Source organism: Notamacropus eugenii, chromosome 7, assembly GCF_028372415.1.
Source record: "Notamacropus eugenii isolate mMacEug1 chromosome 7, mMacEug1.pri_v2, whole genome shotgun sequence".
Taxonomy (NCBI): Eukaryota; Metazoa; Chordata; class Mammalia; order Diprotodontia; family Macropodidae; genus Notamacropus; species Notamacropus eugenii.
The window spans coordinates 56,376,798-56,390,053 of NC_092878.1; the positions used below are offsets into that span (position 1 = coordinate 56,376,798).

Genomic DNA, 13,256 nt, shown 5'->3' on the forward strand with positions numbered 1-13,256 from the left:
CAGGTTGTCTTTTCCTCCAAGTCCCTCGCTCCATGCGCCATGCCCTGCTGCTGCTTTTGCATTTGTATGTAATTCCAGAACTTGAGAGTTCAGTTTTTATTTAAGTACCTGCCAAGGCCCAATTCTTTTTTTTAAAGTAGGAGTCTTTACTGGCTTTTCCTCAGTCCTTTTCTGGATCAAATATATGTGTGGGTTCTATTCTTTCTCTAATAACACATTCTGTTGTTCACAGAAGTGCTCACGGAAGGAGCTTCACGTTCCTTGTCTTCAGCACCGGAGGTGGTTCTGCCACAGTCACATCACCTGGTGCCCATGTCTACTGGGAGACAGTCATATGAGGTGTCTGCCTTATTACAATAAATCTATAGGAGGTAAGACAGCTGAGAAGTGCATGGTGCCTGTTTACCTAACTTCTTAGTATCTTGTTGGAGATTAGTTGGAACTCTGGCTTGGATGATACTACAAAGGTACCAAAACAGGGAAGAACCTTGATATTTTTTAACTTAAGCCCTGGGAAAATGGCACACTGGACAGTCTCTTATATCTTTAGCTGAGCCACAGCCTAGTTTTGAACACGCTCTTCCTGTCCACCTGAGTGGCAATGTTTCCTGAAGTGGAAGGTTCGACCAGAGTTGGTATTTTTCATTCTTTGAATTAGTATTTCAATTCTCTTGCCCTCTCACATGCACGTACATACTCCATATGTTGTGGATGTTCTCTCTACTTTGTGGAAGAGAAAATAACATCCAGGGAGAAATGGATTTGTACATGCCTCCAGGGAACAGGATGAATTGGTCAGTTCACTTGTCTAAGATTCTGTTGGAGGGTGACCCAGAAGTGTATCTTTGGGGACATGTAGCAAATGGTTAAAAGGGTAACTCATTCATAGTAAGAGAAGGGTTTGGGAATGAGGAGGTGATTTTAATTCATTTTCTCTTCTTTTTTTTTTTAAACAGTTACTAAAGCAAGGTGATATATCAGAATAATGGACATCAGAAGGAGTATTGATTCTTAGAAGAACTAGCTATATGCTTGAGTCCCAAGTGCACACGTTGGAGTACAGGTCTGACTGAACCAAAATGAAACTGTAGTGCAGGCTGTGACTCTGACCCTCATTCATCTTCCCCTTGCACACAGAGTGAATGTGGGAGTGATCATTGCTTTGGGGCCTCTTCACACTTATCATCTGATGCAGAAGAGGAATAAAGCACTGAATGTGAACTGGGTAACTGTCTCTCCTCCTCCCATTGCATTTTGGGACTGATTTCTGAAGGTGAATTTGATTTAGAAGCATCAGCTAACATGGGAGGAAGACTTTTTTTTTCCCATCCTGCCTCAACTATCTTTTCACGTGGATGAATACAGTTCTGCCTACGAGATGACAAAACTTCTCCAGAGCTGAGATTTCAAGATGCCTTGTTCCTTTGGGGGAAAGGGTGTTATCAATTCTAAGTGACCTTCTTCCTTTTGGTCACTTAGCAGGAGTTTTCCCTCTACTGGGCTGCAAATATAAAATTTACTTGAATCCCCCTTGGCCCTAGGGCTGAGATGCCATCTTCTCCTACCCTCCTCCACTTGGTCACTTTGCCCCATACTGTTTTCTTAGTTTCTAAAACTTATGGTAGCATGTTAAAGAAGATTTTTAATTTAAAAATCAGATGATGAGCTTCATTTGTTTTATCTTTAAATAAACAAACCAACAGCCTAGTTCTTTTTTGTCTCCTTGTTTGGGATGATACTTATATTCCTTAGCATGGGAATAAATGCCATAATCTAACTTCCCTTTTGGAAGGGCACACACTTAATTTAACCTCAGGGAGCAATTCAGTCAAGTAGAATTGTCCTCTTCGAGTCCTGACACTTGTTTGTGAAATCTTCATCTTAGTTTTCTCATCTGTAAAACAAAGAAATTGGACAAGATAATTGAACATTCTCTGAACTTAGGTTGTAGAAGGAGAGTTGGAGGGGACCTTCAAGGCTATCTAGTCCAACTTCCATTTTACAGCGGGAGAAATGGGCCCAGGGATGCAAGATGACTTGCCTTAGCTTACTCAGGACTTAAGTAGCAGAGCCAGAACCCCAGTACTCTGACTCCAGTTCCAGCCTTTTTTCTGCTGAATCACTGCTTCCCTTGGAAGATATAGGGAAAGAGGCTTGGAATGATCTTTCACAATATCAGTTCAGGGAATTTCTGGACTTCTTCAGAGATGACGTTTAAAAAAATCAGATAGAGAATTTATATGCTCCCTCCTCAATAGCATGGACCTGAAGACCAGGTCTCCCCAGTGCCTGTAAGGGCATAAGGGTGGAAAGGAAGTACCTTCTTCCTCTCTTGGGCAGATAGCTGTGGATATTTCTGATATTCTAGCTCCCCCAAAGGAGAGGGGCCTTGGAGGTTGTGGATATTAAGACCCAACTCTGTGCCAAGTGTCTAACCATAGACATGTCTCCACCCTCTCCTTCCCCTTTTCCCCAGTTCCCTTGACAAACATTATCATCCAACTTCTCTTCAGGTAATTTCTGTATCTACATTTTTAGCCTTAAATTCTCAGCGGCCTGCCTATAGAAGGTTTAGCTTACACATCTAATCTGTACCATTCCTAATTTTGCTCTCTCTCTTCTGTTGTCATGTGTGCTGCAAGTGTAAGATGCAAATCTAATCTTTAGACTTATGAAGGTTGAAATTGTGTGCTTCACACTTCCATAGGAAAAATTGCCTCTTTGATCTGTTTCAAATTACCTCCTTTGCTAATCCTGGGAGCCATCAGTTTGTGAACTCATCCATGTTCAACTTTTCTCATATAGTAAGCTCTTTTCCCATTTTCCTTTTGTTAAGTATCTATTATGTGCAAGACACTAGGCAGCTCCAAAGATAGGCAAGACAATTTGTGTCTCTGAGCTAACAATGAATTTGGAGATCTAAGACACTGATTTTTAGTTAACTTGTTCAACTGCATAAGAGGGGCACAAAGTACACTGAACATTTGGGGAGGAGAGGTCACTTATAGCTGGGAAAGGAAGTAACATTCAGCAGGTTAAAATGGTGGAAAGATTATTGCATTTGGAATGGTATGAGCTAAGATACCAAGACAGGAAAAGTAATGTGTATTCCAAGATGCAGTGTAGTCTGATTTGGTTGAAGCATTAGAGTACCTATTTAAGAAAATTATTTGAAACTGGAAATGGATGTTACAGTCAAGACGTAAGGGACCCAGAATACCAGTCTTAAAAAGTTTAGGCTTCACCTGTTAGACAATACAGGACAGCCATTAAAAGTTTTTGAGTGGTGGAGGAGCAGGATAAGCTGTATGCATTAGGAAGATTGAAGTTGGATAGATTAAAGGTGATAGATTTTGAGTATAGGCAATAATACTGTTGTTGGTAGAAATGAAAAAAATCAGGAAAGGTTTTAGGAGAAAATGTTTTGGATATGTTAATTTTCTGGTGTTGCTAGAGTTGCCTTTTATAAAAACCCTACTTGTGTCATGGAGGTGACCTTGGATTCTCAATGGCTCTGCCAAGAGAATATAAGCTCTGGAAAATACTATCATGTTGGAAAGGCTTCAGATATGATTCTGGCAGCATATTTTCTACTTCTGAGGTCCAGTCTAAGTACACAGCAGCTTATCACTAGTAGACTGGTCAGAATTCAAATTGGCCCTCAGTCCCATGCTGCTTTTCATTTCTGCTTTTGCGGTGATGGTAGCAGTGGTAGAAAAAGCAGAAGTTTCCAACATTAGTCAGCAATACCTTTTTTATATAAAATTTTTTTCATGCCCCTACCCTTTATTTTTTTCAATTAAATGTAAAGACAGTTTTTTAACATTCATTTTTACAAAGTTTTGAGTTCCAATTTTTCCTTCCTCCCCTCTTCCTAAAATGGTAAGCAGTTTGATACAGATTATTTATGTGCAATCATATAAAATATTTCCCTATTATTCATGTTGTGAAAAAAGAAACAGACAAAAAGGGAAAAAAACACAAAAAATTAAGTGAACAATATGCTTCAATCTGCGTTTAGACTCCCATCAGTTCTTTCTCTGGATGTGGATAGCATTTTCCTTTGGAAAGTCCTTTAGAATTGTCTTGAATCACTGTATAGCTGAGAGGAGCTAAGTCATTCAAAGTCATTACAAAATGTTGCATATACCATATCAATTCATGTAAATCTTTCCAGGTTTTTCTAAAAGCATGTTCCTCATCATTTCTTACAACACAATAGTATTCCACTGCATTTATATACCACAGCTACAGTCATTTCCCAATTGATGGACATTCCATCAATTTCCAATTCCTTTCCAACACAAAAAGAGCAGATAGGAATATTTTTGTACATGTAGGTCCTTTCCCCGTTTTTTATGATCTCTTTAGGATACAGACCTAGTAGTGGTATTGCTGGATCAAAGGGTATGCACAGTTTGTTTGCCCTTTCAGCATAGTACCAAACTGCTCTCCAGAACGGATGGATTCATTCACAACTCCACCAACTCTTCATTAGTGTCCCAGTTTTCCCATACCCCCTCCAACATGTAGTATTTTCCTTTTCTGTCATATTAGTCAATCTGATAGGTGTGAGGTGGTACTTCAGAGTTGTTTTAATGTACATTTCTCTAATCAAAAGTGATTTAGAGCATTTTTTCATATGACTGTAGATACATACCCCTTTTCATATAGTAGTCTATGCAAATAATTTTCTTGGCTCATATTTTGTTCAAATAAAGTTAAGAATTTATTCACTTTTATAACATCTCAAACATACTAACATTGATAAAAATCATTTACAATTTTCATATAACATTAAAATAATATGTGTTAGAAGGGCTTGTTTATCTGTAAAATTTTTCCAAAAATGGTTTATTGATGAATATTGTTAATTATTTTTCAAGCAATAATCAAGACATTTTATTGTTAGCAACTACAGCAGAAAATAATTACACAAATAAAATGTTAGGTACAGCAGTAGAACTTACATTGCTTTGCTTGATAAGTCAAAGGATTCTTGATTTCACTGTAGCCAAAACATACTATGATTTTCAGATTCAAACAATTTCAACATTCAGTACCACTGCAAGAGAAGACTATTAATCATTTTTTGTTCAGATGGAGAAAGACCAAATGAATTATCCTATTTGTCCATGGGCATATGGATTCCTTATCAATATATATTTAGAAACAAAAGGATTCACTTCTTGTACATTGGTCAGGTGGTAAGCAGGCCTCAATTTTTAAAAATTGGGAATCGTTAATGCTAACATTTAAAAATTTTTTCTGATACCTCTAACTTTCAGATATAGGCAGCTTATCTTTCTGAGAGTATGAATTTAAGGACTCTGCACTGATTTTTAGAGTACTCTTTTTGAGGAATATTCATCAAATATTCAAGTTTCCAGTGGAAATTTTTGTTATAATATGAATTTGTTTAATCTTTATTATTATCCCTAGGAAAAAATGGCAATTTCTTATGTTAGCTCAGAAGTTCTTCCAAGTACTTTGTAATGAGAAAGCCACTATGCTTTATGATAACACACTATCTTATACCCTATTATCTGATTTCATATTGTCACATGATTTTGCAAAAAGCCATCCTTTTGCTCTACCTTTTTTCATTTAAAAACATATAGTTATATTGAAATTTTATCTTGTTGTGACAGTGCTATCTATTGGTTTGTAAAGTTGCAAATCTTCCCTAATATCAGTGCAGTGTTAAACTCTAATAGTTTTAGACTGTACTAAAACATTTGGGAGGCTGTATACATAGATTAGATAGATAAGATAGATAAAGTCTCCAATCAAATGACCTTAACTACATCCTTAACTTTACTTCCAATACAAAATAGACTTTGGTTTCTCAAATGATTGATGACAAAGATCTTCAAAAATGGGGACAATTATCCTTCCAACCATATTCTCTGCAAGAAGAACCATTCAAAGCATATAATATGCCAAGCACCATTTCAACAGTTACAGATAGTACCAATATTATTCCTACTGAAGGAAATATTTTTACACTGTTCAATCCTGGAAGCAAACTTATTTGGCTTTTTTAAAAGTTTGTTTTTTCTTATTAAAAGTATCTAGTTTTTTCTCTAGAAAAACAGTCTTGCTAATATATTTTGTATATACATTTTCAATATATTTCAGTTTATTATGTTTCATTCACTTTGTAGTTAAAACATTGATGCAAAAAGTGGCCTTCTCCATCAGTACAGTACTTGTGAATCCCAGTGATAAGGACTGGATTAAGTTTTTTCTGAATTTTAGCTTTTTACTTTGCTTTTCTGTATTTTGACTATTTGTCTCTGTTGTCCTTACTCATATTAGTTTCAACTGCTCTAGTGGATTTTTCCTTCAAACTGGTTATGCATTTATTCATTATGAAGGGATGTTTTCACTTCAGAAATTAAAGACAATAAAAATTGACAGCTTTAAATACTGAAATTTTCAAATGATTTTAACCATTCTTGAGTTATTTCTATTTGTTTTTAAGTTGCAGAGGCTTGAGTGTTTGTTTTTTGAAACCAGTTTACTTGCCAAAGTGAATGGTGAGAAATATAATTAATATTATGGTATGTTTCAATTTCCACATAAAGACTATTAAGCTTCAATTTTACGTACTTTATTTTTAAATGAAGCAAACAGTATGAAAACAGACCTCAGCTGCATCATGAGCCTATACTGACAGTGCTATCAATGATATGCAGTAACTCAAATTTGACTTCATGTGTGCATTTGAACAAATTTGCTATTGCCTTCTGACTTTGACTCAAACTTTGTTATTACTGAAAAAAGTGGATGTCTATTCCTTCACTTCTTCCCAGCCCAAGGGTCTTGTACTCTACAATATAGAAAACCTGATTTAAAAGAGATGATGAGAGCCAACTATGCAAAATTTTCCCAAGGGCATTTAAGGATGAAAGAGGGAAACCAATAGCCAAAAGGTAGACAAGATCACAGAAGATTTTTATGACAAACTCTTTCCACTCTCAGGGACAGTGGAGCCACTACATATGAACTCTAACATCACAGGCCTATCTAAAGTTACATAGAGGAAGTGAAACCTAAGAAAGATGTGATTAAAAAAAACCCAAACATCTGGCCTGGACCACACAGAAGACAACTGTACTGGAGGCCACAGCTTTGAGGGAACTGAGGGAGTCATTCTCAAGGTATCTGAAGGAGAGAAAAACACAAAAGAGGGGGAAAAAAAGTCTCAGGCCTTACTATTATTAAAAGGTGTCCGAGAGAACTGCCAGCCCACATGCCTTTCTGTTCTATACAAAATTTCTTTAAGAATAATGTACATCAAGGACATCCTTGCTGAGGCTCTCTGAAAGCCACAAGATGACTTTTATAAACAATATTTCACAGTGGACTATCTTGACCATCATGCAATTCAATGAGGCAGAGAATAATACAACATCATTGTGTTTGTTGTTTGTCTTTTATAAAACTAAACAAATCACTTGATTTGGCAGATCAAAACATTTTAAAGGCTCTCCTCCAACAAGGTACCCTCCCAGCATATGTCAGGATTTCACAAGATTCCTTATAGTAACAATGAGAATCTCAATTCTCCAATGGTTCAGTCATTTTCCAGTCATATCTAACTCTTCATGACCCCACTTGGGATTTTTGTGGCAAAGTTACTGGAGGGGTTTGCCATTTCCTTCTCCAGCTCATTTTACAGATGAGGAACTGAGGCAAATAGGGTTAAGTGACTTGCCCAGGGTCACCCATCTAGTTAAGTGTCTGAGGCCAGATTTGAACTCAAAGATGAGTTTTCCTGACTCCAGTCCTGGCATTCTATCCACTGCACCACCTATTTGCCCCAATTATCATAACAAGTGATAAAAGGGAGATATGTAGTGACCAAAAGCCTTCACCACTGACACAAAGGTCTAGTGCAGACCAAAACAAGGAAGGATTTCCTATAGAGATGCTGTAACAATTCCTGTTTGCATGACATTGTACTGATTGTATCAAGTTCCAGAATACTGCAGTCTTCTAAAGGAGATCTATAATCACTGAGTTTAGCCTTCTGTGCATACAGGAAAAGTCAAGTGTTTGAAGAATGACTTACTTAGACAATCAAGTATTTATTAAGCGCCTATTATGTGCCCATATTGTACTAGGTGCTGGAGGTGTAAGTACAAAGAATGAAGCAATCCCTAATCACAAGGAGTTTACATTCTAAAGGACATATAAATATATACAGCCTAAACAGAAAGTTAATGAACACAAGGGAGTTTGTGAGGAAAGGCATAAGCATTTGAGGGGGTCAGGAAAGGCTTTATGCCCATGATGGTGCTTGAGCTCTGTGTGAAAGGAAGAGATGGACTGTGATGTGCTGAGGAGGGAGTATATTCCAGGTATATGAGATGGTCAGAAAAAAACACAGAGACACAGGAGATGGAGTGTCACATGAGGTTACAGAGAAGAGGCTGAGTTGCTTAGATCACAGAGGGAGTGGGGATGGGATATATCTTGGACAGATCCTGCAAATGGATGAGATTAGCCCAAAACTGGCCAGGAAGAGGAAGAGACAAATGTATTACCTTTGGGAAATATGTAAGTTTTAATGATCTTGAGTTTTAAACTAAAACAAAAGACCATCTTTTTAATAGCAATATTCTTCTGGTGATTTTGTATGGCTGTGATTAATAGAATATGGAAAACTAGAATCTTCAGAGAACTGAAGTTGAGGATGACTCTAAGGACAACAGAGAAGTGCATGGTTGGCATGAACATGCAGTAACACATTAAAACACAGAATTATCAAGGCAAAGCATTAAAAATGATATCAAAGAAATACATGGTTAAAAAAAAGAGATGGGTGGGTTGCGTGGTGAAAAAGGATAAGTAACAGATCTATGTGCCCCTCCAGTATCTTCATAGATTCAGAAGTACTCAGAGAAAGCTCAAGTACATTGAGTAGACCCTCAGTAAAGAATTAATAAGAGGACTTTGGGGGGCAGAGCCAAGATAGCAGAGTAGAAAGATGTACATATTCTAGCTCTTCCCCTACAGCCCATAAAATACTTATGAAGAAAGACTCTCAATGGATTCTAGAGCAGCAGAGGCCACAGAGCGACAGAGTGAAGGAGATTTCCAGCCCAGGGTGACCTGGAGGGCCAGTGGGAGGGAACTATCACACCAGATGTGGAGTGCAGCCCAGCCTGGGCCCCACTGTGCCTGGAGGAGCAGGCCTCGGGGGAAGAATCCCCAGCAGCAAAGGTTCACAGATCCCTCAGCCCACAGGCTCCAAGGGCAGCTTCAAAGGTCAGTGAGAGGGCTTTTTCAGCTCTGTCACAAGGGAACAGGGTCCTCCCCTAACCCCAACCCCAAGCTGCAATGGTGGTGGCAGCAGTGGTGGCTGGGGTTGGCTGTGGCAAGCAGCAGCTGGCGTCCATTGTTCCATTGTTGGAGTGCTCAGCATAAAGCCCCTGGGGAATTGAGCAGCTGATCTGAACCTCAGTCCTGAGCCAGGCTGGGGAGTAAATTCCTCTCCCTTGATTGTGCCACCTTGGAGGAACTGAGAACTTACAGGTCCCCACAGTTTACGCTACTCTTGACAAAGGACCCAAAAGTCAAGTAACTGGTTGGGAAAATACCCAAAAAGGGAAAAAAAATAAGACTATAGAAGGTTACTTTCTTGGTGAACAGGTATTCTCTCCCATCCTTTCAGATGAGGAAGAACAATGTTACCATCTTGGGAAGACATAAAAATCAAGGCTTCTGCATCCAAAACCTCCAAAATAAATATGCAATGGTCCCAGGCCGTAGAAGAGCTCAAAAAGGATCAACTAAGAGAGGTGGAGGAAAAATTGAGAAAAGAAATGAGAACGCTGAAAGAAAATCATGAAAAGCAAGTCAACACCTTGCTAAAGGAGACCCAAAAAAATGCGGAAGAAAATAACACCTTGAAAAATAGGCTAACTCAATTGGAAAAAGAGGTCCAAAAAGCTAATAAGGAGAAGAATGCTTTAAAAAGCAGAAATAGTCAAATGGAAAAAGAGGTTCTAAAGCTCACTGAAGAAAATAATTATTTAAAAATTAGAATGGAACAGATGGAACCTAATGACTTTATGAGAAACCAAGAAATTACAAAACAAAATGGAAGATAATGTGAAATATCTCACTGGAAAAACAACTGACCTGGAAAATAGATCCAGGAGAGACAACTGAAAAATTATGGGACTACCTGAAAGTCATGATGAAAAATAGAGCCTAGACAACATCTTTCATGAAGTTATCAAGGAAAACTGCCCTGAGATTCTAGAACCAGAGGGCAAAATAAATATTGAAAGAATCCACTGATCACCTCCTGAAAGAGATCTAAAAAGAGAAACTCCTAGGAACATTGTGGCCAAATTCCAGAGTTCCCAGGTCAAGGAGAAAATATTGCAAGCAGCTAAAAAGAAACAATTCAAGTATTGTGGAAATACAATCAGGATAACACAAGATCTAGCAGCTTCTACATTAAGGGATCAAAGGGCTTGGAATATGATATTCCAGAAGTCAAAGAAACTAGGATTAAAACCAAGAATCACCTACCCAGCACAACTGAGTATAATACTTCAGGGGGAAAAGTGGTCATTCAATGAAATAGAGGACTTTCAAGCATTCTTGATGAAAAGACCAGAGCTGAAAAGAAAATCTGACTTTCAAACACAAGAATCAAGAGTACCATGAAAAGGTAAACAGGAAAGAGAAATCACAAGGGACTTACTAAAGTTGAACTGTTTACATTCCTACATGTAAAGATAATATTTGTAACTCTTGAAACTTTTCTCAGTATCTGGGTAGTTAGAGGGATTGTACACACACACACACACACACACACACACAGAAAGAGAGAGAGAGAGCACAGGGTGAGTTGAATAGGAAGGGATCATATCTAAAAAAATAAAATTAAGGGGTGAGAGAGGAATATATTGGGAGGAGAAAGGGAGAAATGGAATGGGACAAATTATCTCTCATAGAAGAGGCAAGAAAAAGCTTTTCCAATGGAGGGGAAAAGGGAGAAGGTGAGAGGGAAAAAGTGAAACTTACTCTCATCACATTTGCCTCAAGGAAGGAGTAATATGCACACTCAGTTCTCAATGTTGAGAATTGTTTTTGCGTACAACTGGGAAATAAACAGAGGTAATGGGGTATACAAGTTTATCTTGCCCTACAGAACAAGAGAGAAGATGGGGATAAAGGAAGGGAGGGGTGTTAGTAGGAAGGGCACATTGGTGGAAGGGGCAATCAGAATGCAAGGCGTTTGGGGTGGGGGGAAGGGAGAGATGGGGAGAAAATTTGAAACTCAAAATTTTGTGGAAATGAATGTTGAAAACTTAAATTAATTTTAAAAAATAAGAATTCTTTGATGACATGTGAGTAGGAAGGCCTTGCATAGATAGGTGTAAGAGCATCTGTATCAATGAGATCACAGATTACTGAAGTACTGGAGAAAAAGATGTTCAATGAAGTTAGAAATATGAGTTTGGAGTTTGGAGAAAGGTTGGGGCTAATTTTAAAAGAATAATAATTAAAGTCATAGGAGTAGATGAGTTGGTGAAGGGAGGATATGTTATAGACAGATATGGCCTGAAGACAGAAACCTGGGGAACACCTACTTATATGAGGAAAAAGGAGACACAAAGTTAGTGAAGTAAAGGAGGAAAACCAGGAGGTTAAAGTGCTATAAAAGCAAAAGGTTTGGAAAAAGCGGAGTGTATCAACAATGTAAAATGTAGAGTTCAAGAAGAATTTGATTTGATTAAATTCAACAAAAAAAAGCTAAGAAGGGGTTAATGGATTTGTCATTTTGAAAGATAACTTTTAGTAAAATTGTGGGAACAGAAACAAGATTAGGAGGGACTGAGGAATGAGTGAGTAGCAAGGAAATGGAGATAAACACAGAAGCATAGCTTCCAGGAATAAGATTAGGAGAGTACTGTGTTCAGGTCTAGGCCTCACATTTGAGAAAGATAGATCCAAAGAATAGTAACAAAAGTGGTGAGGGGCCTTGAACTTCTGCCACATGAGGACTGGTTCAAGGAACTAGGCATGTTTAGCCTAGAGAAGAGAAGGCTCAGGCAGACAAGAAGATAGCCATTTTCAAGGCTGTCTTTTGAGAGAGTAAACTTTTTCTATTTGGTCTCAGAAGGCAAAACTAGGAGCAATGGGTAGAACCAGGAAAGATACAAACTTAGGGATGATGTAAGGAAAAATTTCCTTAAAATTAGAGCTGCCCCAAGGTAGAGTGGGCTGCTTCAAAAGCGGCTTCCCTCCCTGGAAGTCTTCAAGCAAAGGTTGGATGATTACTTTGCTGGAAGCATGTAGTGGGTATTTCCCCCCCAAGCATAGGTTAAACTGGGAGATTACTGCAATCCCTTCCAACTCTAAAATTCTGTGATTTTTAACAAGCCAAACAGTGAAAAAAAAAAGAGGAAAAAGGTGGAATGGGGGGAGTGGAGTGAAATAGAAAGGTTTGGGGGTTTTGTTCAGGCTAGGAGAGATCTGAGAATGTGTGAAGGTAGAGAGGGGCGATCTGATGGAGAGGACAATTAAGATGCAAGAAAGAAATGGGATGATGCATCAAAGTCCAGGAAAAGGAATAAGTCATCCATAATAATGAAAAGCAAAGCTTCATGTGTTGAAAAAAGGGTTCGAATAGGTGCTTCCTAAGGTGCCCCACAACCACATGATTTTAAATATCAACCCACAGGCCCACAAATAAAAAAATGCTCTAAGAAGGTTCAGTCATTGAGGACACAAGCCTGTCCTCTCACAAAACACCAACCTACCAGCTTAGCATTTTTTTTCTGAAAGCAATAAGAGGAAAAGGATGATCAGGCAAGTTGGTCACAAGTATCTGGTGATTCAAAGGGCAGGTCCATAAAATCTTCCTCTGAGGGAGTATGTTTCATTTCTTCTAGGGATTCTTCTGAATCTTGCTGTGAACTGCTAAACAGTTCCTTCCTTTCACGGTGGCTGCAGAATAAATGTTAGCATTTAATTGGGTTTAAGATGTTTCTTATTTTGAAGGTTTGGGGAAAGCATTCTCAAGGGGAAAAATAGAAAAGACTTTATAGTTTAGTATATCATGCAAAACTGGGCTTGAAGACTACTCTTTCCCCTCCTCCTCCTTTATAGCTAATTCAAAAATCAATCAACAAGCATTTTTAAAATGTCTCCCCAGTGCCTGAAACTGGGGATACCAAGACCAATCCTGACCCCCACAAAAAAAAGAGAAAAGCAGTCTCTGC

The 13,256-nt window shown here is 38.3% G+C and overlaps 2 protein-coding genes across 7 annotated transcripts in view; one reads left to right on the forward strand and one right to left on the reverse strand.

Annotated features, from left to right (window-relative positions):
• ZNF410 (zinc finger protein 410) overlaps window positions 1–1,707 on the forward strand; it is a 47,447-nt gene extending 45,740 nt beyond the window's left edge. For all 5 annotated transcript variants that reach the window (XM_072624887.1, XM_072624889.1, XM_072624891.1 and 2 more), the window contains 2 exons: window positions 233–371; window positions 957–1,707. In XM_072624887.1, the coding sequence (XP_072480988.1) occupies window positions 233–360 (128 nt within the window). In that variant the 3' untranslated portion in view covers window positions 361–371; window positions 957–1,707. The remainder of the gene's footprint in view (window positions 1–232; window positions 372–956) is intronic.
• Window positions 1,708–4,705: 2,998 nt separating this feature from the next.
• Window positions 4,706–13,256, reverse strand: part of FAM161B (FAM161 centrosomal protein B) — a 33,272-nt gene continuing 24,721 nt past the window's right edge. Inside the window, exons 9-10 of one of the 2 annotated variants that reach the window (XM_072624873.1) lie at window positions 12,795–12,981; window positions 4,706–5,065 (exon numbers count right to left, since the gene is read on the reverse strand). In XM_072624873.1, the coding sequence (XP_072480974.1) occupies window positions 12,840–12,981 (142 nt within the window). In that variant the 3' untranslated portion in view covers window positions 4,706–5,065; window positions 12,795–12,839. Of the gene's footprint in view, window positions 7,171–12,794; window positions 12,982–13,256 lie in introns of both variants that reach the window. The other variant, XM_072624872.1, reaches the window with a different exon arrangement.